This window comes from Fopius arisanus, unplaced genomic scaffold (assembly GCF_000806365.1).
Source record: "Fopius arisanus strain USDA-PBARC FA_bdor unplaced genomic scaffold, ASM80636v1 scaffold00011, whole genome shotgun sequence".
In the NCBI taxonomy this organism is placed as follows: Eukaryota; Metazoa; Arthropoda; class Insecta; order Hymenoptera; family Braconidae; genus Fopius; species Fopius arisanus.
The window spans coordinates 1,280,746-1,306,986 of NW_011887750.1; the positions used below are offsets into that span (position 1 = coordinate 1,280,746).

The window sequence follows — 26,241 nt, forward strand, 5'->3', positions numbered from 1 at the left end:
AAAAGCCAATGTTTTGTGTGTCTTTTCAGTGTGTGGTAATAATCTTTAAATTCGACCCAGAGTGGATAGTGCACTTTTTGAAAACTACTATAAATTTATTTCTGTATGCAGGTCATGTAAAAGTCATATCATTCCATAATATTCCTGATGAAACATTTTTATATTTCAGTTTTTACTTATGAGGAGGGCTGAAGGTATTTATAACTCAAATAAAAATTCAATATAAACCCATAAATAAATGTTTATTGTGTTTGATCAGATTGATTGAATTCGTAATTTACAATTTATCAGTGTGCGTGACGTAAAAAAAATAATAATAATACAAAAAGGTATGCGTATAACTAGGAAAATTCGATCGAATGAGAATAAATCATTCGTTATCAGAACCACTGTCGTCAGAATTAGTTCTGCCTCGAATTGTTTTTGATTTCTTGTTTCCAAAGAGTAGATGAGACGGCTTCTTTCCCTTTTTTGGTGGATTCAACAGGTCACCAGTGTATGATATTGCACCACACTGGGCTATTCTCCACTGCATCATCTCTGTGGAAAAATCGTCGCAATTTCTGAGGTCCGTCAAGCCTACGATGTAGTCTTTTGTCTTGCTGTCTGAGATGAGGGCTATCGTGGGAATTATTTTGATCCCTAAATGCTCTGGAACCAAATAATTAGTTCCTTCAAAAAATGCACGTATCTGAGTCGAAGTCCATGACTTCGCTACAGAAATGCAATACAATTAAATATGAATATGAGCCGTACCTGTCAAACATGGACACCTCTCGACATTCAATTTACAAAACCTCGCCTCCACATGTTTTTTAGCAAGAATCTGTAGGTGATGATCTGCAATTTTACATCTTGGAGATCCATCCTTGTAAAATAAACAGACAATATTCTTCGATTTTTTCGACATATCGAAGAAGTCCTTCTCATCAGGAATTTCAGAGTACTCTCCGTGTCCCTGCAAAAAACCAAGCAATTCATTGATCATCCACGAATATCACCATCTATGGAAATCAATGAAAAAAATTATGATAGGGTCCTTACAGCACCCAACCACGCCTGTTTCTGCTGATGTACTTTCTTCATCTTCTGTAACCTCTTCTCCCTCAGCTTTTCAATATCATCAATATCCAGGTTCTCCAGAGCTTCAAGCTCTCCATCTAATTGACGCTCCACCTGTTTCGCCACCTCCAAGATCTTATGCTGGATAACCCCCTGTTGACGATTTCGGTTTCCTCTTAAGCTCTCGCATTTTGTCTACCTTCACCTTTCGTAAATGCAATATCTTTCTTCGGGTCAAGAATTGATCCAGGAATTCATCGACTTCTGTATTTCCCGATATGAATTTCTCAGCTATTCTCTGGACACGAAGGAGAAAACAAATAAAAATCACAATTATCATTTGATAATTGTTTATATAATTGCTTAAATAATTACTTCCGATTCTTTTTCAATTTCCGCAGCAGCAGCTTGCAACAGCTCGAGGGCAGACTCAACTGACTTCAACTTCGGCACTGGTTAAGCACTATTTAAAAAATGATAATTGAAAATTGCAGGAAAAAATGTAAAATATGTATTAAAAAATCAGAAAATAAAGGAATACTGTTTTATTTAATTTCCTTCCATGGAAAAATCTTGTAGTAAAACCGGTAATTGTCGCGGATTTAGAAATTAATGAATTTATTATTAATTCATTATTATATATTATTAATAAATGTCATGATTCTTTTTCGATTCCAGGTTTTCAAATCATAACAATTTCCCATCCATTGACTTAGTGGATTAGGCCTACAGGGGATACCACTTTAAAAAAAAACGCGTCAAGGACTCTACCTCTTGGGTGACGTGGAAAGAGTTTCACTTTAATTACTTGATTTATGAAAAAATAGTCAATACTGGGTCAGAATCTCTCTTATTGAAATAATCATATACCCATTGTTCATTTATGCTTTTGTAGACAATTTTTATGCCATACTTTTTTTTTCATGTAAATTTGAAAGAAAAAAAATCAAACGACTCGACTGGCATTCAAATGTAAACGCCAGAAATCGCTGAATTGTGGGGACGAAACGCGCATGAGACGTCTGAAAGTACTTGTCCCCTGTTTTGGTGTCGGCGACATCATTCCATCATACCTTAAGTATACAGACACCAAGTGCATAAGTGCATATAAGTGCATTCAATATTTTGTGTGATAATAAAGAAAAACTGATAATTGACTAGCCATGAGTAAGCGACATGGATTATCGGTGAGTAATTTCTTCATAAATAAATAAAAGAACAGATTTCCTCTCTTCAGCATCATATAATATTCTAGATAAAGCAGCCTCCTAACCTCAAATCTCTATTCGTAATGCACCCTTTCATCGTTTTAATAATATATTTCCCCAGAAAGAAGAAATTGCGAAGCAATTTATGCTGCCGGAGCGAAAGAGCAAAATAGCGACATTATTAAAACAGGATGGACAAGCATATTGCATCTGCAGGAGTTCTGACAGCTCTCGTTTCATGATAGGATGTGATGCCTGCGAAGAGTGGTATCACGGCGACTGCATCAACATCACAGAACGTGACGCAAAGTATATAAAACAGTTTTTCTGTGTGAGGTGCAGAGAAGAAGATCCTTCCCTGGTAACGCGTTACAAACCCCGAAGAACGGAGCAGGACGACAGAAAGTTGAAGAAATACAAAGAAAAAGAGAGGACTCACCGATACGAGCACGACGATGCCTGGGACACGACGATAATAAAAAAATCGTCAAAGAGATGTGGCGATTGTACGGGATGTCTGCGTACCGAGGACTGCGGGAGATGCGATGCCTGCAGACACCTCAAGAAATTCGGGCCCTCGGTGAGACTGAAGCTGCGCTGCATCCAGAAGACCTGCAGAACCGTGGGAATTCCCCTGAAACCCTCCAAGAGTGTCAACCGCAGCGACAAATCCAGCAAAAAACGTAAGAGAGACTCCAGCAACGAGAGAATCGACTTCCTGGAGCCCCCGAAGCAGTGCTATGGGCCAGCCTGCACCAAGCAATCACGTCTGGGCTCAAAATACTGCTCTGACGATTGTGGAATGAAGCTAGCGACCAACAGAATTTATCAGGTTCACTATTCGACGAAATAATCCATTCATTTGTCCATTATATTAATGAATTCAATTTATTGTCACAATCATTTTTTTTTAATTAACAGGTTCTACCCCAGAGAATCCACGAGTGGTCGTTAACGTCGTGTGTAGCTGAGATGAACAATAGACGTGCCCTGGAATCCGTGAGAAAGCAACAGCACGAGGTGAGGAGAATTCTCCAGGAGTTGGACAGACGTCACTTGGAGCTGGATCGAATCGTGGAGAGAGCAAAGAATGCCTCGACCGATCCCAACTATGAGGTGGACGATAATGATGACACTGAGATGAGCATGTACTGCATCACATGTGGTCACGAGATAAATTCACGTACAGCTATTAAACACATGGAGAAGTGCTTCAATAAATACGAGTCCCAGGCCTCCTTCGGCTCCATCTTTAAAACCCGTATCGAGGGACAGGTAATGTTCTGCGATTTTTACAATCCTGTCAATCGCACCTACTGCAAACGTCTTCGTGTCCTCTGCCCCGAGCACTGCAAAGACCCCAAGGTCAGCGATACCGAGGTCTGTGGCTGTCCCTTGGTCACCAATGTTTTTGATTCAACAGGCGATTTCTGTCGAGCCCCGAAGAAACACTGTGTAAAGCACTACGTGTGGGAAAAACTCAGACGAGCTGAAATCGACATGGAGAGGGTCAGACAGTGGTTAAAAATCGATGAGCTCGTAGAGCAGGAGCGACAGATCAGAGCCAGCATGGCCAATCGAGCTGGGGTTTTAGCCTTGATGCTTCATTCGACTTACAATCATGAATTGATGGAGCAAATGACGCAGGAACAGAACAGGGAACACAGCAAGGCTAATCAAGAGGAATTGCAAAGACGCAGCAGACAACTTCGGCTAGAAATGGATAAGCACGTGTAAATAATTTTTTGTATGGGGTTGACTGTTATCAATAAAATTATTCAATTAATTTTTTTTCGTCTTTATCTGATTTTTATTTTTATTCAATTTTCTTATGTATATATATATTCAATTATGTCGTCTTCAAGTCGATCGGTGCCGCCTTTGCCACGTCCCTTTTTTTTTTTCTTTTCAAATTTTCATCTCCGGGGAATAACCGCCCCCTGGTGGTCTGAGATTTACCACCAATAGCAGAACACCACGCGTTTCCCAATGTTTTCTCATAGTTTTCAAAAAAATGGCTACGCGCACGTCAACTGAGCGATTGCTCTTCCTAATTATTATAGTTTTATTAAGTTTAACGTCTCTTTCAAAAGGTAAAAATCCAACTAAATTTGCTTTTAATTTGTCCCTGACAATTTGCGCAGTGGAAATCTCAATGTTCTCTGATAATTTCGTATGTAGTGTGAATCTAACCACAGGGTATTGTCCACAGCAATAGGTACAAAATACGTGACTTGTGGCTCAGTTCTGAAATTATTGAACGTTGCTTACCATGTCAGACTTCATTCCCATGATATTAAATATGGAAGTGGCAGCGGGCAGCAGTCAGTTACTGGTACAGAGACTAAGGAGGATGTAAATTCTCATTGGATGGTGAAGGGGGTCACTGGGAAATATTGCACTCGAGGGTAAATCCATAACTAAAAAAATATTGTATGCTGTAAAATGGGATTGATTGAAATACTCAATTGATATTGATAGGGAGCCAATAGCATGCGGAGATGTGATAAGACTGGAACATGTTCCTACGAAGAAGAATCTCCATTCTCATCACGTAAGTTCTCCTCTCAGTGGAAAACAAGAGGTTTCAGCGTATGGAGATCAAAAAGGGGAAGGAGACTCCGGGGATCATTGGAGTGTAATTTGTGACTCTGATTATTGGGAACGCAATAAGTCCGTTATGCTGCACCACGTAGATACCAAAACGTACGAAGAATCATTGATGAATATTCATCATATTTGATATTAATCATGTCGAATTTTTTTTTACAGATTTTTAGCGGCGAGTGGAAGAACCTATGGATCTCCAATAGCTGGCCAAATGGAAATAGTTGGTGACAGCTCATCTGGGAGTGATTATACTCGATGGCAAGTAGTGGATGGTCTCTTTATCCATACCCAGGATCTCAAGAGTCTTCATCATCCCCATACAGAGCTCTGATTATTTCAGGCTCGTGGTACTTTCATAAAGCATACCACATTCTCAATCTTCGCCAATAATCGAGTCAAGTTTGTCTCAGTTGTATATAATATTTATTCCATTGTATTAAATGTGGTATTACTTGATGATTATCTTGTAGGAATGCCAAAGGGATTAAGACGTCACTCGAAAAATAATTAAGCATTATATCTTTTCAAATTTTGTATTACATATGATATACAAGACGATGAATAAATGCGTGTGATTGAAGCAATTCGTTGAATCGAGTTGTAAATCATAAGAATGGAATAAAAATCAGTAGAATATGTTATATATCTACAGTCTATCGTGGATAGGACTATCTTGACGGAAAATCCTTGACCATTTTATTTTACTCCATCCCCGGAATATTTTCCGTTCAAATCCCCAAGTCCTAGAAGTCCATTATACGGAAAAATGAAGTTCCATATCCCATAACTCCCAAAAATTTCCTTCAATTCTACTCTTCTCGCTACGTGAGGGTAATATCTCTGTTTTCCACTCAAACAACAAAACAATTTCCAACTCCCATACAAAAAGCACACGATAGACACCGAAATTAAGGAATTAAACAGAATAATTAAAAACAAACAAGTTCCCTGTCCAGTAATTAAAAATCTGGCAAAAGCGACAGGAAAGCAAAAATTCAAAAAAATATTAATATAACTGGATTTTTCACCAATAATTTCACTCAGGCTGTCATAAATGTGGGGACCGATAATAGTGGATGAATAACAGCAAGCTAAGGATGTATAAAAACAAATTAGAATGAAATTTCCCATGTTCAGCTGTAAAATACAACCACCGATGAAAAAACAGTGATGATCTCGGTAGTGGAAACACTTTTTGCAAGCTCTACAATGCTGAGTCGGTCTATAAGTATAACAAGTGCAATACTCGCAATACCAGTATTTCAATTTGGTTCCAGAGTCCTCTTCTTGGGTTATTCTAATAGCTACACTGGCAATATTATCATTTTTCGTATAATTATCTCGCATTGTTCTTGCATTACTGCTTATTTTGCAGATTGAGTACCAGTTGAGGTAGACTTGGATCGAGATGAAGATGAAGATGAGGGAGAGACCCTCGTTGAGGTACAGCGTTGTTATTGTCACCAGGAGGCTGAAGATTAAGGCCAGGACTGGACAAATTTTGAAGGCTACTTCGTAAAATTTCCCAGGCCTAATCTTCTCCATTTTCCTGGCATAATTCAATTGAGAAATAGATAAGAATTGAGGTAAGAATTCAAAAGAATTACAATTGTGGAATATTTTCGTGCACATCGTGTGGTCCCGTTAAACATCATCCAAACCGCCTTGAGTTGATTTTGCAGTATATATAAACATCCCATGCTTCTATTTATATTTTTGATCTCAAATACTCAAATCCAGTGAATTGCAGAATGTCCCACTTATGTTTTCTCAACTACTTTCGAGGAGGCAATCTATTTTATTTATGGATGATTCTTACCTCAATTACATTAGAAGTTCAGTAGAAATATCCATAACGTAATGCTGAAACATGATTTTTAGCGTTGGACTGAATATTTTTATTTACTCTTCCATCGCAAGTATGACATTTTCCATGTATCAATTTTTTCTCAAATGTTTAAAATGTTTATCAACTGCATTAACCTCAAATAAAAAAATTTGCAACAAAGTGCAAAACCGAGAAATGAATAAATTCATAATAATACGAACACGATATAATTTTATATGAAACTTACACGAGTGAATGTCTTATGCTTTTTTTTCTGTGTTTATTTATTCATCATTCATATATATAAATAAATATATCCGTTATGGCAGTTGATACTGCAGATTTCTGTGCCCCCTACCACTGGCTCAATCACCCACCCTCGATCATCATATGTCGCTCAAATATCAGCTCAAAACCCTGTGCCATTCCACAGGCATTGTTCCACCGGCAAGCAAAGAGTGAACTGGTGACCGTCCAAATATTATAAAAAACTAGCATCATCTTCTGCTATTACACCTCTAATTGTAAATTCCATTAATCCAAGTTTATTGATTAATACGTCACAATTTTTGTTACAAGTGAGTCATATCAGTTTATCGTAGAAGAAACACGCCTAGAGATATATTAGGCAACCTTGAAATTTTGACATTTGACTCTGTGATAATTTTTAGGTGATAACTATTTATTGACGCTGACTTTGACACTAGGATTAAGTCATAAAAATGGAGAATTCGTACAACAAAGTCACGCACGTTTTGTTCGACATGGATGGACTCTTGCTGGGTAAGATGAATTATGATGTAATTTCTGACATTGTGTTAAATGTATAGCAACAGTAGCGTGAGAATTGCGTGGTGCAGCCTTGTGTAACTTCACGTGTTTCACCGTCATCAGAGTTCAGAATCGAAAGTCTATTAATTTCCTGGGATGAAATTTCATGTGAAAATGACACGGATTAACTATTACTTTGTTATTTCAATAAATGATGAAACGTGTGTCATTTGCATGAAAAAAATATTTGGTATTTTAAGTATATGGTATTTTTTATTACAATTTCCTCAAGTATTCAATAAATTATTATTCTCAAAACCAGATGACGTTGATTGAGGATAATATTTTTAACTCACCGAATTTCCCGGAATATTTCCACTATACACCAATTCATGTTCGTTTCCGGGAAATATATCTAATGTATACCTCAGTTTTCTTTGACATCATTAACGCAATAATGACATTCTTGGAAAAGATGCTAGTTGTATCCTCGTGTTTTTTTATAGCTTTAGATTACAAATCAAAAGCCTAATAAATTTCTGATAATTTACCTCCGTCATCAACAGGAAGTAGAGCCGAGGATTCCTATTCGTGATTCATATTCGTGATTTCCTGGTAGATCAAAGTCAGCATCCACTACGGTTTAATGGGTTTATGGATTTAATATTAATATACCTGTCCCGGCAATAAATAATATTGTACCAATAATTAATCTGATGCTATCCTATCCTCAGAATAAATATTTCCACGAAGAGTTCTTTATTAGAATTTTTCTAAACAATTCCAATCATGAATAAACAGATACAGAGTACCGGTACACTGAGATTTACAACAGAGTGATAAGAGAATACGGTGATTACACTTTCACTTGGGACCACAAGGCCACAACGATGGGCTTTCATCCTATTGAAAGTGCCAAGAAAGTGATAGAAATATTCAATCTCCCAACGACTCCCGAAGAATTCATGGAACAACTAGCTCCCCACTACCAGGAGTTATTCCCACACAGTCAACTGATGCCAGGTATACGAAAATACCAATATACTAACAATGTTTCTTTTTTCGATTTGTGCAGATTCCGAAAGCGTATACAAGAAAATTTACCACACAATAGTCTCTGAGTATGGACATACCTATGGAGGGGATATTGCATACGCGGTCTTGGGACGTCCAGAACATGTGGGATTTGAAATTATTAAGCAACATTACAAATTACCACTCAGCATTGAAGAATTTTCTAATTCTTATCAGCAGTTACAGCGAGACATGTTCGTTACGATTAGAGTTATGCCAGGTTGAGATTTATAAAAAAAAAAGACTCAATGTTTTTTATCTGTTGGATTCATTAGTTTAGTTATGGTTTCTTAGCTCATACGACTGATGGAATTGGTACATCATCAATTTAATGATTTCATTCTATTTTTTTTTTGCCGAATACTGAGTACCAGTTTGCGAATCTGCCATCATATATCGACTAATTTAGTAAACTAACACAATTTTTCGGTCATATGAACGGTGATGGAATAAATTTGTCACCATGCGGTGACAATGTGGTCATGTTGTTAATATTGTAGTTAAAAAAACAGTGAATTAATTATTTAAAATTCTTTCATTTCTAAGATTTATTCTAAATTTTTATGTTCAGCTATAAAAATCATTCCATCATTTTTCAGCACATCTAAGAATTTCAAGGGTTTAATCATCTCGTTTTTTGGTGTCGACAGGTGCAGAAAGAATCCTAAACCACCTCCACAAGCACAACATTCCAATCGCCCTAGCCACAAGCTCTGGTGAGACCAGTTACGAATTGAAAACAAAAAAAGTTAAGCCAATGTTCGAATTGTTTCATCATAAAGTACTTGGGGGATCGGATGGCGAAGTTAGAAATGGTAAACCAGCACCGGATATATTTCTAGTGGCTGCCAGACGATTCGATGACAATCCAGACCCGTCCAAGGTAAAGTTAGATTTAAAAATTTTCTGAGACATTTGAAATTTGAATTCGTATTTTCCAGTGCCTAGTGTTTGAGGATGCACCGAATGGTGTTCAAGCGGCTCTAAGTGCAGGAATGCAAGTTGTTATGGTACCTGACCCAAATTTACCAAAAGATTTAACTAAAAAAGCAACTCTAGTCCTTGGAAGTCTAGAAGAATTCAAACCAGAACTCTTTGGATTACCACCATTTGACGATTAACTAGAATTTATTTCTACAATCTCCAAATAGTTGAAAATTCGTCATCGATTAACCATAGACCTCGACCAAGTGACGATGAACAAATAAATAAAAAACACTAATGAAAACTTTTAATTGTCACGTTATGCAAAATTATTGTAAAGAATCGTCGCCAGGTGCTGACAACAATGTTCTTATTTAATTTCATTCTTGAAGATTTAAACATTTATTTTGATAAATAGTATTATGTATGCAATAAAGTGGTTCTCAACACTAGCTTTATCATTCTTTCCTTCCAATGAATATTTAATTCTAATTGCCTTTATTTAGTTATATTGTGAACTAGAATATATTATAGTACATGGGGAAATTTGGCTAGAGTGCAGAGTTCTAGGGATTTGCTGTCGCCAATTGCTGTACTTTTTTAAAGATTTCCTCGGAATTCATGTTCGCGAGAGATACTGATGACTCCTTCCCAAATTCTGAAAGGAGAAAATTCAATTCTTCAACAGAATTTTTTCTTTTCTACTGAATATCTTTTTGTAGATGGATCAATCAATTCGAGAAACTGACGAATTGGAATGTTGGATTGATAAGTTTCGTTTTGTAATTGTAAGACTTGATATTACTCTTTTTTTATTGTGATGTAACTACTCACCATATCGTGCGAACAGCCTGGGCTCAATGTTCGAGCATTCTCTTATTAAAACTGGGAATTGTGGGTTTGCAATCTTTAAGGGCACATATTTGCTCTCTACGAAATCTCTGAAAAAGTCAATTTTGTGAATTTTTCAAAGTTGATTTTTGCGGGACATAACCTTCAAGCCTACCAGAATATCATTTTTCAAATTTATCCACCCTTTATTATAAAATGACTTATCATCAACGATTAGAACACATTATTCGGAGTATTTACCTGACTCCCTGACTAGACTTTGAGGATTGGCACAGAAGAATTCGAAGTTCCTTCAAATGTGGACCAAATTTGACGGCCGCCATATTACCAAATAAAGGGCTCACTACGCGCATAAAAATTTCATCGAAAAAATATCTGGAAAATGACGAAAAAATCGCCTACTGAAAGGGACAAAATACGGTCAAATATAAAACAATTATTTATAACTATTGCAAAATCCTGAAGGATAAGTTCCCCAATTTTTCATAGAATTCAAATGATTTGAGAACAATGTATTGGGTTTTGTTTTGATTAGATAAGTAATGTACTTCAAACTGTAAAAGTTCAGGTTTCTTCGAATACTTCAGGCATAACCTGCAGAAAAATTACATAAAAATGTCTTGACGAGAACATCAATAAATTTTCCAAAATTCTTCAAAATTCCCAGTGAAAAACATCATGTCGCTGCCTCCTTTTTTTACCCGCCACTTTCCATCGTATGTCAGAGATCATACAGTCAGAGATGTCCAGGTTTACTGGTACCATCCGCAGTTCACTCAGAGCCGATATCCACCTGGTCAACAAGGCAAACATTTTTTCCTTCTATTAAATATCAAATGATTTTCGTACATCTAGATGATCTGCGAATTTCCTGTTAAATACTCATGTTCGCCAAAGTATTCTACTAAATTACAAAATTATTTTTAATAGTAGTCTGCAATACTATGTGAACTTTATTTTATAATGAAAATTTTTATTTAATTGCGGCTGATTAGTCAGCCAAGCTTGTACGTTGATATGTCTCCTAGTCGCTCAAAGAATTTGCGAGTCACACCTGCAAATCATGAATGTAGAGACCTCGCCTGAGCTGGCAGTGATAATAGCAGAATCAATTGTAGAAGGAAATAGAAATCATGCATGGATTCTCCAACGCGGACTTGTCAGTCATCCTTATTTGAGCACAGACGAGGCTCTCAGATTTGGCGGAAAACGTTTAAAAACTATTGTAGAATGGGTAAGCGACAATGCCCAAGTCCCCAAAAATTGTTCAATAATTTATTCAGCGAATGAATACTCTTTTACGTAGAAGCGTATTTGAAAATTTTTATTGCTATTCAATTTTATAATTTATCATTTACAGAAGTTTCAAGTATTTACCGAGAACATTGAGATAAATCTCTGTCAGAACATTCGAAGATTTTTGCGGGATTGGTACCAGAAACCTCGAGGCGACACTCTTATTATGCTTTTAATCACCTGTGGCCGAACAGTCTTATTTCTATTTCAGAGTCGAATGAATAAAATAACACTTTTCGATTCCCATGGCCACAGCACGGCGAAGAATCCGCACAGAGGATTGGTAGTTGCTCAAGTAATATTCGCATTATCGATGTTTCATCCAATTCCATTGAAATTGTTGCAAAAAATTGAATTTTCCTTCAGGCAAAATACGAAAATTTGTATGCTTTATGTACCTGGTATGTCCAAGAAGTTCTTTACAATTGCTTCAACGTCTACGCAGATCAGTACGAATTAGCCTTTTTGTACTATGCGAATCCGGGATGCTGTGGGAGTGGGGAACATTTCTGTGATTGTGGCTGCAACAAGTGCTGAAGGAAAAACAATCTAGGAAGGCAGTATAAAAATGAACAATCAAACTCAAATCTTTGCTTCGTTATTCCGTTTCATGAAAATCAGGAAAAAAATTAAACTATTTTATATTCAGATATACTGACATTTATTTACATTATTTACAGTTTCTCTAAAAATTACTTTTATGTTTTCATGTTTTTCAATGTTCCTATGTTGTTTAGAATTTGTCTATTTTTTTTACAACAGAGTTTTTAGATTTTCAATGAGTCTTACAATTTGTTAATATTTCATATCATCAAAAATATAAATTCCATCGAAAATATTCTGTTGGACACTGTGAATTCGAGATGAGTTAATTCATTGATTTTTCTAACAGTTTAAGAATCAATAATTGAAAGATTGAACATCTAGATTGTTTCATTTGAATATTCAAGATTAACGTCTGTTACAAGATGGTGAAGTCTAGGAAGAGGGATTATCCACAGAGCATTAATTTCATATAGATTTTTTCTCTCTCTTCAACTATATCTCAGCACCTAAGAGTCATTGAATCATATAATAATTTTCGTGTCGCAAGGTCTGGAAATGATTTTTACAGGCCTACGTCACGAACAAGTGTTCAAATCTTATTATTAATGACGGCGCCCTCGAAGGTTAAAACATTGAAAAAAAATGAAATTTTTTAAATTTCCCTTTGCGCATCACTTCATGTATAATACAGCACGCTATGAATGTTTCATGTAACATTTAAGTATCGCACGGTACAAAAATTAAAAAGAACAATAGTTTAAAAAAAAGTAGTTCCAGTTAAGATGGCCAGAACCAAAAATTATTAAATCTAACAAAATTTTCTAATTCGATGAACTGAAAGTGAACATGAAAAATTAGGAAACAAATAGTACGAATTACCTTTTTTCCGGTAAGTGATGCACGGAAACCTTCTGTTCATATTTTACAAGTGTAGTGTATGAGGCGTTGTCATAGCCCATTTAATGATGTCGCCCTTCTCTTTTATCTATCTTCTTCTCAACGTTTTTCCTAAAATTCTTCAAGGTATTTAATATCTACAACAATCGTATGGACAAATTCTTTTTTATGTTTTCGTAAAAATATATATTCCCAAGCCGAAAGAGAATTGGAATTTAATCATTTCAAATCAATGCAGTGACTGGTTATTTTTCTGTTCTATCATTCTAAATGCATTTTCCACGGATAAGTTGAGCAATGGCCGGCGTACAATCGGAGATTGTAGTTCAAAACTTCTTTTTATTTTTCTGCTTTCAAGTCGATATTCAATTTTTTGTGAAAGTTATCATTCAGTGTTGGCGTAACGAATTCCAAGAGCTTCTTATGAAATTCATTTTGAATTGCAGTTTCTCAAAAACGTTAGCGTCAGCTAGACGATTTTTTTTTTCTCAAAAAAGCCAAGCATCAGGTTACGTATGAAAGTAGTTACGTTTTCATATCGGAAGAGAATATTCAACGAAATAAATTAATGATATTCAGAATTCCTTATTGTAACGGTGGGATGTTAGAGGGTCTGATCAATCCTAGGCTGTGCCCACTCCACAAAATCATCAATTAGCACCGGCCAGGCACCCTCCTCATCATAATTAGTCATATCTGGATTTATCATCAGTGCGAAATCCAGAAGAAGATTCCAGGTATCTTTAGGAATTGATCTTTTGTGATGCTCCTGTAGAAACTGACACCACAGCTGGAGAAATTTAAATTTTTCTTCCAGAACGATATTCCAGTACGCAATGGCCATATCAAGGTCAAGCCCCTTTTGTCCTGGATTCTTAGCGTAATTGAATGTGAAGTGATAAAAATCCTTGAACTTTTGAGGATCACGTAGCTCATTCTCTAGGCTGTTCAGTCTTGCCTTTAATTTATCCGTGCTATCAACTCCCAATTCGGTCATACCATTCATAAACTCCTCTTTTGTAAATTCGCATTGGGTTTCAGCTCGGAATTTCCAGGCGATGATCAGCACGAGTTTACTCTCAGGACTGAGCCCGAGGTCGTCGAGAAACTTCATAATCCCATCTGCAGTAATTTTATCCGGTTCATTACCATCTAAAAAATATAATAATCCATTTTTTAATGATCTCTATGATTTTCCCGCTGAAAAAAGGGGCCCTCTTACCTTGATATCTGGCGAACAGTGCCTCCAGTCTCTTCTTATCAACACTGAAAATACTCTTTGATTCTCTATAATAAGCATCGGGATTTTGAAAATAGTTATCGCTCGCCAGTTCCAACTTCCAGTCGTTCTGTGCAAGACAATAAATAGCGGTTTGTTCGCCAGTCTGAGTGAAAGTTATGAATTTCTTAACCTTGTCCTTTTGTGAGAATTTCAGCTTATGCTATAAAAATAAACACAACGAATTGTGACTTTACAAAGCAGTCTCATTGTTTGCACCAGTGAACTCTCAGGAAAAGCCTCAAAAAATAGCAAGTCCAATGATCAACACTGTGAGTCATTCAATGACAATCTCAACTTTAATTACTCCGAAACAGAGTGAATAATTTGAGATCATGATCTCTAGGTTAATTGCCCACCATCAAAAACATACCAGAATATTCAAAAAGTTAGAAACAGAAAGGGGTTTTTATTCCTGCCCTCATCCTGTCAATAAACGTGAATAGTGAATTTATAAGAGACTTGAATAAAATTCTTACCATTTTTTATGTAATTTTAGGCCCCCGAAAGCCAAAATATTATTCCCTTGAGACTACACTTGACATGAATATGCGCATGTCTCCGTTCGCCTTTTTTCCATGCGAAGAAATAAAAAAAAAAGTACTTGAAGAAACAACGGGATAACTGGAGAATAGTGGAGTGTCTCCATCTGATCGTGCCAAATTGTGAACACCATCTCAATAATTGGATTCCTTTATTTCAAACATTATGATCTAATTATTTATCACGATGTACTTAGCAAAAGATAAATTAATATAATTTTAAGGGCCAGTGTTTCGGTAACTTACCCCATCTACAGTTAAAAATGAAATAAATTTAACCAATTTAAATTTTGAATACATTTTAAATAATTTAACTAAATAAAAAATGAAAATATTTGGTACATTTTCAATTCCAGAGATAATTAATTTGCATTTGAAAATGGCGACCCATATGTTAACGAGAGAAACAAGTCGGGGAAATAATTCTACTAACGTGGAATAGTTCTAATACATCATATAATTAATTAATTAAGTTAATTATACTACAGATCATGGCGGCCTCTCTGTCGTGGGGTCGGTACTGAATTTCTTCGGGTTGGTTTTGGGTGAATCTCCTTCAAACCTGTGACTCCACCGGCATCGTAGTACTGCACCCCAAGAGAGGGGGGCGCCATACGCAATACGGGGGTGTTTCCCCACTCGGTAACTGCCTCAGTAGTCCGGCTGTCAGAGGGACTAGTCGACGGGGTGAATTTTATGTTCTGTGGTACCAATGGTTTTTGTTTTTTATTTTTTTAACCGAAATTTAGCCGACTGTTGAACGAGCGGAAGGGGGAAGCCACATCTTGTGGATTTCAAATGAAAAAAATTATTCAATATATTGAAGATATACTACTAATGAAATTATAATTTTATAATCAGCACATTGTTTAATGGGCAACGTGGTTGGCTGGCACACGAACGGCTGGGGTTCGATTCCGCCATCATTCATTTTTTTTTTTCAAAATAATTCCTATTTTTTCTTTTGCAAATGGTTAATCAATCGAAATATTGTTTAAAAACTGGATACTTGAAAATCGAAAAGATATCCAGTGAAATTGTAAAATTCGAAATTTTTTAAAACGATCGTTTTTCAATACATATACTCCTAATGAAACTTCATTATTGCAATGAGTGCGTTGGCTAATCGTCAACGTGCTTGACTAGCACGCGGATAGCTTGGGTTTCGATCCCGCTATCATTCATTTTTTTTTTTTAAATAATTTCAATTTTTTCTTTTGTAACTGGCTAATCAATCGAAATATTGTTTAAAAACTGAATAGCTCCTCGATTTTCATGTTCCCCTGATACTTTTTCAAAAATTTCGAATTTTTCACTTTCAGTGAAAATTTTAGCGAATAGCTCCTCGATGGTCATGTTACCCTGATACTTTTTCAAAAATTTCGCATTTTTCACTTTCAGTGAAAATTTTACTGAATAGCTCTTCGATGTTCATGTTACCCTGATACTTTTTCAAAAATTTCGAATTTTTCACTTGCAGTGAAAATTTCAATGAATAGCTCCTCGATGTTCATGTTACCCTGATACTTTTTCAAGAATTTCGAATTTTTCACTTCCAGTGAAAATTTCAGCGAATAGCTCCTCGATTGTCATGTTCCCCTGATACTTTTTCAAAAATTTCGAATTTTTCACTTTCAGTGAAAATTCCAATGAATAGCTCCTCGATGGTCATGTTACCCTGATACTTTCTCAAAATTTTCGAATTTTTCAATTGCAGTGAATACCTTCTCGATGTTCATGTTACCCTGATACTTTTTCAAAAATTTCGAATTTTACAATTTCACTGGATATCTTTTCGATTTTTAAGTATCCAGTTTTTAAACAATATTTCAATTGATTAACCATTTGCAAAAGAAAAAATAGGAATTATTTTGAAAAAAAAAATGAATGATGGCGGAATCGAACCCTAGCCGTTCGTGTGCCAGCCAAGCACGTTGCCCATTAAACAACGCGCTCATTATAAAAATATAATTTCATTACTAGTATATCTTCAATATATTGAATAATTTTTTCCATTAGAAATCCCACAAAATGTGGCTTCCCCCTTCCGCTCGTTCTACAGTCGGCTAAATTTCAGTTAAACAATCAAAAAACAAAAAGCATTCATACCGCAGAAAATAAAATTCACCCCGTCGACTTGATGGACACCCCAGCATTGCAATAAAAACTTGGTTAATAAAAAAAAAACACCCTAGCATTGCGTGTGGCGCCCCCCTCTCTTCTCTGGATCTTCTCTGGACTCACCTTTAGTCAATCTCTGAATATATATATATTGGGTTGGGTATATATCCATATACCCAACTGCCACTTATGTACCTCGTGCTAGGTAGGGGGGCATTGACGGGTCCGGTGTGGTGGCATTGGAGCAAGTCAGAGTTGGTATAAACCTCCACCTTCCTCCAGTATCGAATTTTCCCCCGTTTTTTTTTGTTATTTCGGTGGTGTAACTACTACGAGAATATCGTTTTATATCAAACCCCCTTATCGATCATCCACTCCCCCTTTTAATCTCAGTACATACCCTCGGTAAATGGTGGTAAATGGTGGTAAATGGTGATGATGGTGGATAACTGCAAAGCGTGTTAATTAATGAGGACATAATTCAGCTGTTAAAAATATGAATTCATGCATCCATTCGGATAAAAGGTTGTAGATAAAAATATCTGACAAGAGGAGAATCTGTGATCGTTTGAGGAGTGAATTAAGGTGTGATGATGATGTGCTTGAGACCCACCAGGAGAAAAAACCAAGATTTAATAACGTGGTAACGAGTAGTAGACTGAGTTGGTATTGTTATTGACTTGGTGAGAGTGACAGGGTCCATGCAGCTCCTGGGCTCCTCCTGACGAACGATACGGTAATTGTTGGTGATACAATTGGGGTTAAGGGCTCTTGTGGCTAATGGGGTGTTTTAGAGGGTTTTCGGGTTATTTTTACCGGTGTTGTACGTGAAATGGGGAGTTCTTGGTGGCAGTGTACTGCATGCCTCAGAGCGCAGGAAGAGGACATCTGCGAGCTACAGTTGAATCACTGCAATCTGTATGATGTACCGCCGGACGTGTTCATTTATGAGAGAACACTGGAGATGCTTCATTTGGATGCTAACAGAGTAATTATCGAAGATTTGTCAGTTATTCTTTCTCATGAAATAATGAGAATTCAGTTGTGACTTGTTCACTTCTTTTATTTCTCTTTGTTTGTAGATAAAGGACCTGCCAAGACCATTATTCCAGTGTCATGAACTTCGTGTGTTATCACTCAGTGATAATGAAATTACTACACTACCACCCGCCATAGCTTCCCTTATAAATCTGGAGCATCTAGATCTCAGTAAAAATAGTGAGTTCGATAGGAAGTACGGTATTATCTTCGTCAATAATAGAATTTGAGAATAATAGTATTGTTAGATACTGACATGAATAGAATCTATGAGAAATCCTCTGGAACTTTATTCCATAATTTTTATTTTATTTTTTATCACAATTCATCATTGACCAATAATTGTAACCAATTATAAGCCTAAGCTCATGTGGTGTTATCATTTGACATGTAAAATATAAATATTAAAAGAATCTGAGATATATAAAAAAATTACCCATAATTTGTTTTTTTCTTTAATTAAATTCAATTGATAAATACAAAAATTCTTTTGACTTGAACATAAATTTTATTTATAATAATGAAATCTCAGAGGAACCTCAGAGAATGACTTAATTACGGTCTGGTAATTGATGAGTAAATTGGAATACTTTAATTTTGTGTTGCAGGTATAAAAGAGCTTCCCGACAGCATAAAAGAATGCAAGAACCTCCGTTCCCTCGACCTCTCTGTGAATCCATTCGAACGCTTCCCAGACGCCATAACGCACATAGTAGGTTTGCGTGAATTATACATAAACGACGCATACATAGAATACCTCCCAGCGAACTTTGGTCGCCTCTCATCACTTCGCACACTCGAGCTCCGTGAGAACAACATGATGACTCTTCCAAAGAGTATGAGCCGCCTGACAAACTTGCAGAGACTCGATATTGGTAACAATGATTTCACAGAACTTCCCGAGGTAGTCGGTGATTTGACAAATTTGACTGAGCTTTGGATCGATGGTAACGATATCCGTCGTATCCCAGGGAACATCGAGCAATTGTATCGATTGAATCATTTTGATTGCACGATGAACGCTGTCCATGAATTACCATCAGAGATCCAAGGCTGGCGTGACATATCAATTATGAATTTTTCATCAAATGAACTTTATCAATTACCAGATACATTATGTTATTTACGCACAATAGTCACCCTTAAAATTGATGATAATCAATTGAATTCACTGCCAGATGATATTGGACAAATGTCAAATTTGGAAGAACTTATTGTGACAAAAAATTTTTTGGAGCACTTACCGTCATCAATTGGTTTACTACGTAAATTACACTGTTTGAACGCTGACAATAATTATCTACGTGCATTACCACCTGAAATAGGTAGCTGCAGTGCACTATCTCTCCTATCATTGAGGTCAAATAATATATCGGGTGTGCCTCCTGAGCTGGGACACTTATCCTCATTGCGTGTTCTCAATCTTGTTAATAATTGTATACAATTCCTACCGGTATCCATGCTTAATTTGACCAATCTCAAGGCACTCTGGCTGAGTGACAATCAAAGCCAGCCTCTTGTTCCTCTCCAACAAGAGTTCAACAGAGAGGAAGATATGATGGTGTTGAGTTGCTTCATGCTGCCACAGAAACAGAGGAAGGAGCTTGAACGTGAGTTATTTCATCATTCCTAATCAAATCAATCAATTCACTTTATATTATAATTTGCTACACAATTATCTAATTCATTGATTCATTATCCCCTTTTTAACTTTATCAATAATCTCATACGCTTCATTAAATTAATTGGTATTGAATTAATAAATCATGCTGCTAGTGGAGAGTGAGGTGGCAGAGGATGAGGAATGAAATGGTAAAATAGGAGACAGTCGATGGAAAAAAATTGAGAGTATAACATTTTGTTATTATATTTGGCTTCAATTTTGTTATAGAAATTGAACAAGCAGTGGGGCCGATTTCCGGTTCAATCGTTGGAACCGGAAGGAGAATATGTTTTGCTGCTGAAGTTGACACCGAGGTCCCTAGACAGCTTCATCGTGCACCGACCCCTTACCCAAAGGAGCTACGCAATCTCGCGAGACACGCACGCAATCTTCAACATCAATCCCTGCATGATCAAAGGGTAAAATATTTGTTGTACTGATTCCAATATTTTAAAAAATAATCATTTTCGTTTTTCAGATCCAACTGGAACGAGATGGAGTTATAAAAGAAGCAGTAGTAGCTAAATCCAGCCCATCGCTGAACCTCTCCAATTCCCAGTCCCATCCCCTGCCTGCCCTTCATTCCCCTCAAACGCAATATGAAGATCCTCTGGAGGAGCCAAATCAGCCAGTCCTCGCTCAGGAAAAGACACCTGAAATTCGAGAAGCCAAATGCGTCAGAAATCCTGGCTCTGAGTACCTCTCACGACCCCCGACTATTGCGGATTACGTGAGCTCCACCTGGAAACCAGAAGAATACTCTCGAACAAATACAGCGAAAATAGTTGAATCGGAGAAGCTCGCTGAGGCTCACAAAAATCCAGAAATCACTTCCAACAACCAAGGCAAAGCCAACAATGATCCTCCATTAGCACCTCCACCTTATCACATTGCTGCAGCATTTTCAAAAAAGGCTGCACTTTTTCAACAACTCAATCGACGAGATTTAGTCGATGAAATGTCGACACATTCCCACACAACTGACAATCATTCACGCAATTCTTTTAATGATTCTCCTCAAGTACAATTGTGTCAAAATAATAATCAAAATAGTAATGATCAGATTGATGGAGATATTGGTGGTAGAACGATAGATCGTTCGATTGATAAAAATTTTGTTGTTAAAGAGGATAAACCCAGTAGAATTCCTGTGTTAAGAGGGAAAAATCATGAGACTGTTTGTGATAATGAGGGTAATTTCACTGGAGATGGAAATTACAATTTGGCATTTAATGAATTAGACGATAGGGAGAGGAGGCATGACGTCATATTGAATGGCATCGAAGCACCAGTGTCACCAGTGACAGGAAGAAAATACAGGAGTCCGCTGTCCAACGCATACAATCAACTGAGGCACTCTGATAGGGGTAGGAAAATTAATGGGAGTTTTCGAGAGGGACAGGGTGAAGATAATTCTGTTGAAATGCAGAATGATCGGAACTCGGGAAGGAGTACACCGGTGGCGAATGGCGAAGCAGATGTGAATGGAGTGGAAAAATCAAAGGCTAAAGACGAAAATAAACCTAGGCTCAAGTGGATGTTTGGACCACATAGGAACGTCAATGTGGTAAATGGAATAATTTTCAGACAATTTTTTTAAGTTCTTGAATCCATTTTTTCGATATAATTCCATTTTTCATAAAAATTATTTTTGCAGATTCCCGTTCAAGTGCGAAAAAATCCAGGTTTAGGATTCAGTATTGCTGGCGGAGTAGTCGGAAATGAAACCGTAAGTTTTTTTACTCCTTTTTTTCACTCAAACTCGCGAGGGCTCATTCAATGAAATAAAGCTTAATTATCTTCATTGTTGCAGGGTATAATCATAACAAAAGTGAATCCGGATGGCCCAGCGCAAGGAACCCTCCGGCCAGGTGACAAAATTCTCGAAGTCGACGGGATAGACTTCACGAAATCGGATCACGACAGTGCAGTTGCGATTCTGCGTTCCACTGGAGCAATAGTCGCAATGCTGATAAGCAGACACCAGTGAAGACGCCCACAGTCCTTTCATTCATGAAATCTACAGCAACTTCAGGTTTTTCCTCTGAACAATAAGCTATTATTCTCCTTATCTACGTAGACTGAATATTTCTTAGTATTTATCGGCGGTAAAGTAATATCAAAATCCACTTTAATGAATTTAGAAGTAAATGAGTGAAATAACCCATGATTGTTTCATACGTTTCATTATTTTTGTCTAAACTACTGAATATCCATTACATCGGTGAAATCCTTTGCATTTAATTCTTCCACTCATTTATACAGCATTGCTGAAATGTGCCTTTTCGTTAGCGGATCAACAATGCAAACAATATTATAACACATTTATCAGCTGATTCCATACTGGTGAGTAACAATTGAAGCTAATTGTACTGTAAAATTACGCTGAAAGAATTGATATTGCTTTACTACCGCATCTTCTTTGAGTATTTTATTCCACTCATTGATTGAACCATGATGAAACCATGCACAAATGTACCTTTTGTATTTTGAATCAATGCTAAAACGAACAAGACTTTCTTTTCGTAGTTTTTGTACTTTATAGCATTAAAAAATTGAAGAATTGATGGTTGAAAATTAAATGAAAAAATTGGCGCACACTTCTAAACAATATACGTCTATTTTTATCGATTTATTCTCCGTAAAATATTTAAATGTGTAGATTACTAAACTCGATACCTTTATCTTTCATTAGAACCCGTGTGCCAGAGACTAAAAATACAAATATTTATTAATTGAAAAAATGAGAATAAAAACTTATATACGACTATATATACACATCAGAATTTATATGAGATAGTTATATGACAATGGTAGGTTGAAAAAAAAATAATATTCTTCTATGTGCCGTACTTTAATTGAATATCGTAATGTTAGATGTATCGCACTGTTGCCAACGGTAGAGATACTTTACGACTGTTTACCTGTAATTTAGAAATTAAAAAATGCCCTTTATTTGCTCAATGGCTTAATTATTTACTTGAATATTCATTATGTTGCAAATGTCTTCTTCAACTTCCTCTGTTCAATAGTATCTCTTCACACTTGAGTTCCAATTGAAGTTAAAATTGTATCGTGTAAAAAAAACGAAGAAGAATGTCCCTTGTTTGTTAACAAGGAGTTGAAACTATGAGACTAAAAATTGACTTCTCTTCGGATTATTTACCAGTGACCATGTTGGTCGATAACAGTAATGTTGCTAGGCAAAGACATTTTCATTTCAATTCGACAATTTTTCTTTTAATTTTTTCATGATTACACGGGATGAGTTTAAGTTGTGGTACCACGAGAAAAATAATACCGGGAAGTGGTAGGATAACTCGAAAGATATAACGCAAGGGATGAAAGCCTGGAATGGATGAGAGGCGATAAAAATGATTTGTTTTCAAGTTCTCACAGGACCTTGGGTATTATATATCTCCGTGTGTTGTTGTATAGAATATAGATAACCGATAAGAATTTGAAAAAAATACAGAATAAATAGATGAAGTGTAACGCTGCCACAACTGTTGACGTTGAATCATCGATTTCTTTCTTGTTTTTATTTAGTAGATATCTTGACGAGAACTTTTAACCGTTCAATTATATAGATGACTAGTCATGTACTCGTCGTTCTTTGGGGCACGAATGAAAATATTTGTATTACGTATGATATATTTATTATGTATACTCCTTACGTCGAGCGTGATTTAAGATTGTGAAGAACAATCTTAAATTCAGTTAATTTTTGCGTAATAAGTGCACATTATCGTTGATATTTTTTTTATAACGTGAGAATTGTAGTGAAAGCTTGTGTGATCCATTTAATTGTATGCACCGGAAAATGATTGAAAATTAATTGAGAAATGTTTTACTTGCACTGGCACGAGTACATGGATTTCTTTGTTATAAAAAGAAGAATCTGTCGAAAAAGTTGATCATATAATCTTTCGCGTCAACCCTTGCTACAACCTGTTAGTTGTTGAAACACTAGTTATTCTAGATAACAAAAGAAAATGTTATAGAAATTGATTGGGTGATTTAATCTGGCATCTAAGTCTCTCCGAACTATTGTTGGAGTTTACAAATTGTAGAATGAGAAAAATTAAAAATTGAAAACCTGTAAATAATAATGAGGGATTGCACAACTCTCGGCCAATACCTCTCCAATGTTTCAAACTAAACAGACTGACTATTGTTTTTTGGATGATTTGTATTTAGATAGTTGAAAAATGGAAAAAAAATTACCATGTTTAGAGTTTAAAAATATATCAGAATATTGAAGTGAACTTCCGTTGGCGGTGGCCAGGAATTGTTCCACAAATGAAAATTAATGTAAATAAAGTGACACAAAAACGCGTATATCATTGAAAATATTGTGTATTTTTTTCGCAGTAATTCCTTAGTCTAAATGAGAAGATGAGAAGGATTTTCTGCGTAGTGTTTCCACAGATTTGAGAAGTGGGCTATTGTTACGCCATCGACGACTCTATGATCAGCTGACCAATTGAGGACAATAATGTTCGCAGCTTTTATATTTCCATCGGCGTCAAAACGAGGCAATTTTTGGACTCTCCCAATGGCTCCAATAACAATTTGTGGAAGGAGAATAACGGGCTTTGCGTACGTGCCACCGACCTAAATAATTTGAATAGCCCATGACTAGAGGTTTTATGATTTGCTCAATACGTACGACTCATGAATTATTATTAACATATTAAACAATTCGATTTTCAGACTCACCACTCCAATATTAGAAAGCGAAAAAGTCCCTCCAGCTAGATCAGACAAGGGCAATGAAGCTTTTTTCCCTAGGTCCTGCAGTCTATTCAATTCCCTTGCGATTTGCGTGATGGAAAGTTCTTGTACATTCTTTATATTCGGCACAACGAGACCCGCGGGTGTGGCCATAGCTACACTGATGTTGTGACGTCTAAAGACTTTTAAGTTCTGGTTGTCTACGTCCAACCAGGCGTTCAATTGTGGAAATTTCTCCAGAGCTTTTGACGCTGCTTTTATGAAGAATGGCATAAGTGTAAGTGACAGACCCTCTGATTTTACCAAATCTTTGACGTCATTTCGTATTTCTAAGAGCTTTGTAATGTCACATTCGTCGGAGTAAACAAAATGTGGAATACTCTGAAAGAAGAACAAAGTTCATGTCTCTACACTTTTTGATATCGAAAAATTTGTTTAACAATAACTAGAGAGAATATAGGCTATTCAATTCCATAGCTGATAAAGATTATTTAAATTTCACTCACAAGTGATTGTGTCATAGTCTTCCACATGTGCTTCTGATATCCCTTCAATGAAACAATTTCTTCATCCTCATCGAGATTTCTTCCCTTTTCGTCGTCTGCAGGCACTCGACCAACTTTAGCTGTCTTCTCTCCATCATTTCCTTTCTGTTTTTCTAAAAATGTGAGAATGTCCTCTTTGAGAATTCTTCCGGCTTTTCCAGTAGGAGAAATCTCCTCCAATTTCACATTATTCTCAGCCGCAATTCTTCTAACAGCCGGTGTCGTTAAAACCTTGGCGTTTTTATCATAATAATCACCGACAATTTCGTCATCCCGTTGCTGAGATACTTGACTAGATTTACAGTCTTCTTTAATGCCTTTCGGGTCATCATTCTCGAGCTCAATGTCTACCAGGGCATCACCTACGAATGCAACCTCATCAACCTTGCAGTGAAGTGTTTTTATATGGCCATCGTATCTACTCGTTATTGTTACCGATGCCTTGTCGCTTTGCACCTCACAGATTTCATCAAACTGAGCAACTTTATCACCTGGTTGAACGAACCTATAATCCAAGACTCGCTAATTCTATTAATAATCATTCTATTATTATTGATTCTATATATAAAGTTTTTTAGATTTTTTTTTTTACCATTCCTTGAGTGTAACTTCACGAATTCCTTCTCCAATATCCGAAAGTTTGAAAGACACTATACTGCCATGTCTTGTGGTAGTGACGCGAAATAATCTCGATTGTACTCCCTGTCAACAGATAATATCAGATTTATCAATGAAAATACTTTGACATATTCCGTGTCCAATTAATTTTGAAGAGCCGTTCACTCGTTTCATGCGTTATCGGAGAAAATAATGTATCAATTATCTTACCAGCTTCATTATTAATGGTAATCGCGCAGCGAAAGCCATGGTTTATGGAAAAACTATTGCTGTAGTTATTACGACTGTTTATTATAATTGTAATTCATCCAATATTTCCACTGAGTGTTGTGAAAATTCTTGCATAAACCAAGCACCTGTAAATTTAATGGAACTGGAGAAAACTTTCACTGTCGACCAGCAAACACGATCGATACGAATTTAATTCCAACTCCCGTACGAATAATAATATTCAATGTTTAATTCATGGTTACGCAATTCAACAGTGAGTCAATAACACTGATAACGCAAGCCGCTCCGTCAGTCATTTATATCATCATCTATTTAGCTGTTTGTGACTTGATTAGAGTTCCCGATTAGCCAATCGGAGAATTATTTTTGTGTAAAATTAATGCGTGAGTGAATTTTCAT

At 36.4% G+C, this 26,241-nt stretch overlaps 10 protein-coding genes across 13 annotated transcripts; 5 read left to right on the forward strand and 5 right to left on the reverse strand.

The window, feature by feature from the left end:
• Nucleotides 1-370: 370 nt before the first annotated feature.
• Nucleotides 371-2,122, reverse strand: LOC105262942 (thioredoxin domain-containing protein 9-like). The gene is made up of 5 exons (XM_011298849.1): nucleotides 2,095-2,122; nucleotides 1,438-1,514; nucleotides 1,045-1,257; nucleotides 757-958; nucleotides 371-651 (listed from the first exon to the last, which is right to left on the reverse strand). The coding sequence occupies exons 1-5, from the start codon at nucleotides 2,120-2,122 to the stop codon at nucleotides 371-373; spliced, it is 801 nt and encodes a 266-aa protein (XP_011297151.1).
• LOC105262885 (CXXC-type zinc finger protein 1) lies at nucleotides 2,084-4,041 on the forward strand. Its single transcript, XM_011298746.1, has 3 exons — nucleotides 2,084-2,249; nucleotides 2,392-3,102; nucleotides 3,192-4,041. Exons 1-3 carry the CDS (start codon nucleotides 2,226-2,228, stop codon nucleotides 4,005-4,007), a joined length of 1,551 nt encoding a protein of 516 aa, XP_011297048.1. The 5' UTR covers nucleotides 2,084-2,225; the 3' UTR covers nucleotides 4,008-4,041.
• A 234-nt stretch (nucleotides 4,042-4,275) lies between these two features.
• LOC105262887 (stromal cell-derived factor 2) lies at nucleotides 4,276-5,508 on the forward strand. Its single transcript, XM_011298750.1, has 4 exons — nucleotides 4,276-4,363; nucleotides 4,483-4,678; nucleotides 4,752-4,976; nucleotides 5,043-5,508. The coding sequence occupies exons 1-4, from the start codon at nucleotides 4,285-4,287 to the stop codon at nucleotides 5,209-5,211; spliced, it is 669 nt and encodes a 222-aa protein (XP_011297052.1). The 5' UTR covers nucleotides 4,276-4,284; the 3' UTR covers nucleotides 5,212-5,508.
• On the reverse strand, nucleotides 5,400-7,064 carry LOC105262886 (probable protein S-acyltransferase 14). Of its 3 annotated transcripts, none has more exons than XM_011298749.1 (3): nucleotides 6,956-7,064; nucleotides 6,700-6,743; nucleotides 5,400-6,429 (listed from the first exon to the last, which is right to left on the reverse strand). In XM_011298749.1, the coding sequence occupies exon 3, from the start codon at nucleotides 6,423-6,425 to the stop codon at nucleotides 5,577-5,579; it is 849 nt and encodes a 282-aa protein (XP_011297051.1). In that variant the 5' UTR covers nucleotides 6,426-6,429; nucleotides 6,700-6,743; nucleotides 6,956-7,064; the 3' UTR covers nucleotides 5,400-5,576. The 3 variants fall into 3 exon arrangements, with proteins under 3 accessions (XP_011297051.1, XP_011297050.1, XP_011297049.1); XM_011298748.1 differs by having other exon boundaries at nucleotides 6,700-6,853; XM_011298747.1 differs by lacking the exon at nucleotides 6,956-7,064 and having other exon boundaries at nucleotides 6,700-6,938.
• Nucleotides 7,065-7,130: 66 nt separating this feature from the next.
• On the forward strand, nucleotides 7,131-9,940 carry Gs1l (GS1-like). 2 transcript variants are annotated; one of them, XM_011298753.1, is made up of 5 exons: nucleotides 7,131-7,286; nucleotides 7,380-7,491; nucleotides 8,281-8,502; nucleotides 9,204-9,436; nucleotides 9,495-9,940. In XM_011298753.1, exons 2-5 carry the CDS (start codon nucleotides 7,431-7,433, stop codon nucleotides 9,672-9,674), a joined length of 696 nt encoding a protein of 231 aa, XP_011297055.1. In that variant the 5' UTR covers nucleotides 7,131-7,286; nucleotides 7,380-7,430; the 3' UTR covers nucleotides 9,675-9,940. The 2 variants fall into 2 exon arrangements, with proteins under 2 accessions (XP_011297055.1, XP_011297056.1); XM_011298754.1 differs by lacking the exon at nucleotides 8,281-8,502 and adding an exon at nucleotides 8,555-8,773 and having other exon boundaries at nucleotides 7,132-7,286.
• ND-B8 (NADH dehydrogenase (ubiquinone) B8 subunit) lies at nucleotides 9,915-10,696 on the reverse strand. Its single transcript, XM_011298752.1, has 3 exons — nucleotides 10,570-10,696; nucleotides 10,312-10,418; nucleotides 9,915-10,135 (listed from the first exon to the last, which is right to left on the reverse strand). The coding sequence occupies exons 1-3, from the start codon at nucleotides 10,680-10,682 to the stop codon at nucleotides 10,044-10,046; spliced, it is 312 nt and encodes a 103-aa protein (XP_011297054.1). The 5' UTR covers nucleotides 10,683-10,696; the 3' UTR covers nucleotides 9,915-10,043.
• Nucleotides 10,697-10,751: 55 nt separating this feature from the next.
• Nucleotides 10,752-12,471, forward strand: LOC105262888 (uncharacterized). Its single transcript, XM_011298751.1, has 4 exons — nucleotides 10,752-11,134; nucleotides 11,325-11,563; nucleotides 11,690-11,920; nucleotides 11,992-12,471. Exons 1-4 carry the CDS (start codon nucleotides 11,008-11,010, stop codon nucleotides 12,160-12,162), a joined length of 768 nt encoding a protein of 255 aa, XP_011297053.1. The 5' UTR covers nucleotides 10,752-11,007; the 3' UTR covers nucleotides 12,163-12,471.
• A 41-nt stretch (nucleotides 12,472-12,512) lies between these two features.
• Nucleotides 12,513-14,950, reverse strand: SCCRO (defective in cullin neddylation 1 domain containing SCCRO). Its single transcript, XM_011298755.1, has 3 exons — nucleotides 14,827-14,950; nucleotides 14,291-14,510; nucleotides 12,513-14,220 (listed from the first exon to the last, which is right to left on the reverse strand). The coding sequence occupies exons 1-3, from the start codon at nucleotides 14,827-14,829 to the stop codon at nucleotides 13,673-13,675; spliced, it is 771 nt and encodes a 256-aa protein (XP_011297057.1). The 5' UTR covers nucleotides 14,830-14,950; the 3' UTR covers nucleotides 12,513-13,672.
• Nucleotides 14,951-17,211: 2,261 nt separating this feature from the next.
• Lap1 (leucine rich repeat containing protein 7 lap1) lies at nucleotides 17,212-22,671 on the forward strand. The gene is made up of 7 exons (XM_011298757.1): nucleotides 17,212-17,998; nucleotides 18,093-18,228; nucleotides 18,657-19,658; nucleotides 19,940-20,130; nucleotides 20,190-21,278; nucleotides 21,369-21,440; nucleotides 21,525-22,671. The coding sequence occupies exons 1-7, from the start codon at nucleotides 17,843-17,845 to the stop codon at nucleotides 21,699-21,701; spliced, it is 2,823 nt and encodes a 940-aa protein (XP_011297059.1). The 5' UTR covers nucleotides 17,212-17,842; the 3' UTR covers nucleotides 21,702-22,671.
• A 1,381-nt stretch (nucleotides 22,672-24,052) lies between these two features.
• Nucleotides 24,053-25,913, reverse strand: Dbct (Dihydrolipoamide branched chain transacylase E2). Its single transcript, XM_011298761.1, has 5 exons — nucleotides 25,822-25,913; nucleotides 25,586-25,695; nucleotides 24,955-25,498; nucleotides 24,434-24,829; nucleotides 24,053-24,328 (listed from the first exon to the last, which is right to left on the reverse strand). Exons 1-5 carry the CDS (start codon nucleotides 25,858-25,860, stop codon nucleotides 24,098-24,100), a joined length of 1,320 nt encoding a protein of 439 aa, XP_011297063.1. The 5' UTR covers nucleotides 25,861-25,913; the 3' UTR covers nucleotides 24,053-24,097.
• Nucleotides 25,914-26,241: the final 328 nt, after the last annotated feature.

Coding starts and splice junctions, on each gene's coding strand:
- LOC105262942 (XM_011298849.1), bottom strand. CDS start 2,122: ATGTCGCCGACACCAAAACAGGGGACAA. Junction 1,515..2,094: donor GACACCAAAACAGGGGACAA/GTACTTTCAGAC, acceptor GTGCTTAACCAG/TGCCGAAGTTGAAGTCAGTT. Junction 959..1,044: donor AACAGGCGTGGTTGGGTGCT/GTAAGGACCCTA, acceptor GGTTTTTTGCAG/GGACACGGAGAGTACTCTGA.
- LOC105262885 (XM_011298746.1), top strand. CDS start 2,226: ATGAGTAAGCGACATGGATTATCG. Junction 2,250..2,391: donor GTAAGCGACATGGATTATCG/GTGAGTAATTTC, acceptor ATATTTCCCCAG/AAAGAAGAAATTGCGAAGCA. Junction 3,103..3,191: donor CGACCAACAGAATTTATCAG/GTTCACTATTCG, acceptor TTTAATTAACAG/GTTCTACCCCAGAGAATCCA.
- LOC105262887 (XM_011298750.1), top strand. CDS start 4,285: ATGGCTACGCGCACGTCAACTGAGCGATTGCTCTTCCTAATTATTATA. Junction 4,679..4,751: donor GGGAAATATTGCACTCGAGG/GTAAATCCATAA, acceptor TGATATTGATAG/GGAGCCAATAGCATGCGGAG. Junction 4,977..5,042: donor CACCACGTAGATACCAAAAC/GTACGAAGAATC, acceptor TTTTTTTTACAG/ATTTTTAGCGGCGAGTGGAA.
- LOC105262886 (XM_011298749.1), bottom strand. CDS start 6,425: ATGGAGAAGATTAGGCCTGGGAAATTTTACGAAGTAGCCTTCAAAATT.
- Gs1l (XM_011298753.1), top strand. CDS start 7,431: ATGGAGAATTCGTACAACAAAGTCACGCACGTTTTGTTCGACATGGAT. Junction 8,503..9,203: donor ACACAGTCAACTGATGCCAG/GTATACGAAAAT, acceptor TGGTGTCGACAG/GTGCAGAAAGAATCCTAAAC. Junction 9,437..9,494: donor ACAATCCAGACCCGTCCAAG/GTAAAGTTAGAT, acceptor CGTATTTTCCAG/TGCCTAGTGTTTGAGGATGC.
- ND-B8 (XM_011298752.1), bottom strand. CDS start 10,682: ATGCGCGTAGTGAGCCCTTTATTTGGTAATATGGCGGCCGTCAAATTT. Junction 10,419..10,569: donor AAGTCTAGTCAGGGAGTCAG/GTAAATACTCCG, acceptor TGACTTTTTCAG/AGATTTCGTAGAGAGCAAAT. Junction 10,136..10,311: donor CAGGCTGTTCGCACGATATG/GTGAGTAGTTAC, acceptor TTCTCCTTTCAG/AATTTGGGAAGGAGTCATCA.
- LOC105262888 (XM_011298751.1), top strand. CDS start 11,008: ATGTCGCTGCCTCCTTTTTTTACCCGCCACTTTCCATCGTATGTCAGA. Junction 11,564..11,689: donor TAAAAACTATTGTAGAATGG/GTAAGCGACAAT, acceptor TATCATTTACAG/AAGTTTCAAGTATTTACCGA. Junction 11,921..11,991: donor GAGGATTGGTAGTTGCTCAA/GTAATATTCGCA, acceptor ATTTTCCTTCAG/GCAAAATACGAAAATTTGTA.
- SCCRO (XM_011298755.1), bottom strand. Junction 14,221..14,290: donor ACTGTTCGCCAGATATCAAG/GTAAGAGGGCCC, acceptor TATATTTTTTAG/ATGGTAATGAACCGGATAAA.
- Lap1 (XM_011298757.1), top strand. CDS start 17,843: ATGGGGAGTTCTTGGTGGCAGTGTACTGCATGCCTCAGAGCGCAGGAA. Junction 21,279..21,368: donor CACATAGGAACGTCAATGTG/GTAAATGGAATA, acceptor TTATTTTTGCAG/ATTCCCGTTCAAGTGCGAAA. Junction 21,441..21,524: donor GAGTAGTCGGAAATGAAACC/GTAAGTTTTTTT, acceptor TCATTGTTGCAG/GGTATAATCATAACAAAAGT.
- Dbct (XM_011298761.1), bottom strand. CDS start 25,860: ATGGCTTTCGCTGCGCGATTACCATTAATAATGAAGCTG. Junction 25,696..25,821: donor TACCATTAATAATGAAGCTG/GTAAGATAATTG, acceptor ATCTGTTGACAG/GGAGTACAATCGAGATTATT. Junction 24,329..24,433: donor CGCTTTCTAATATTGGAGTG/GTGAGTCTGAAA, acceptor CAAATTATTTAG/GTCGGTGGCACGTACGCAAA.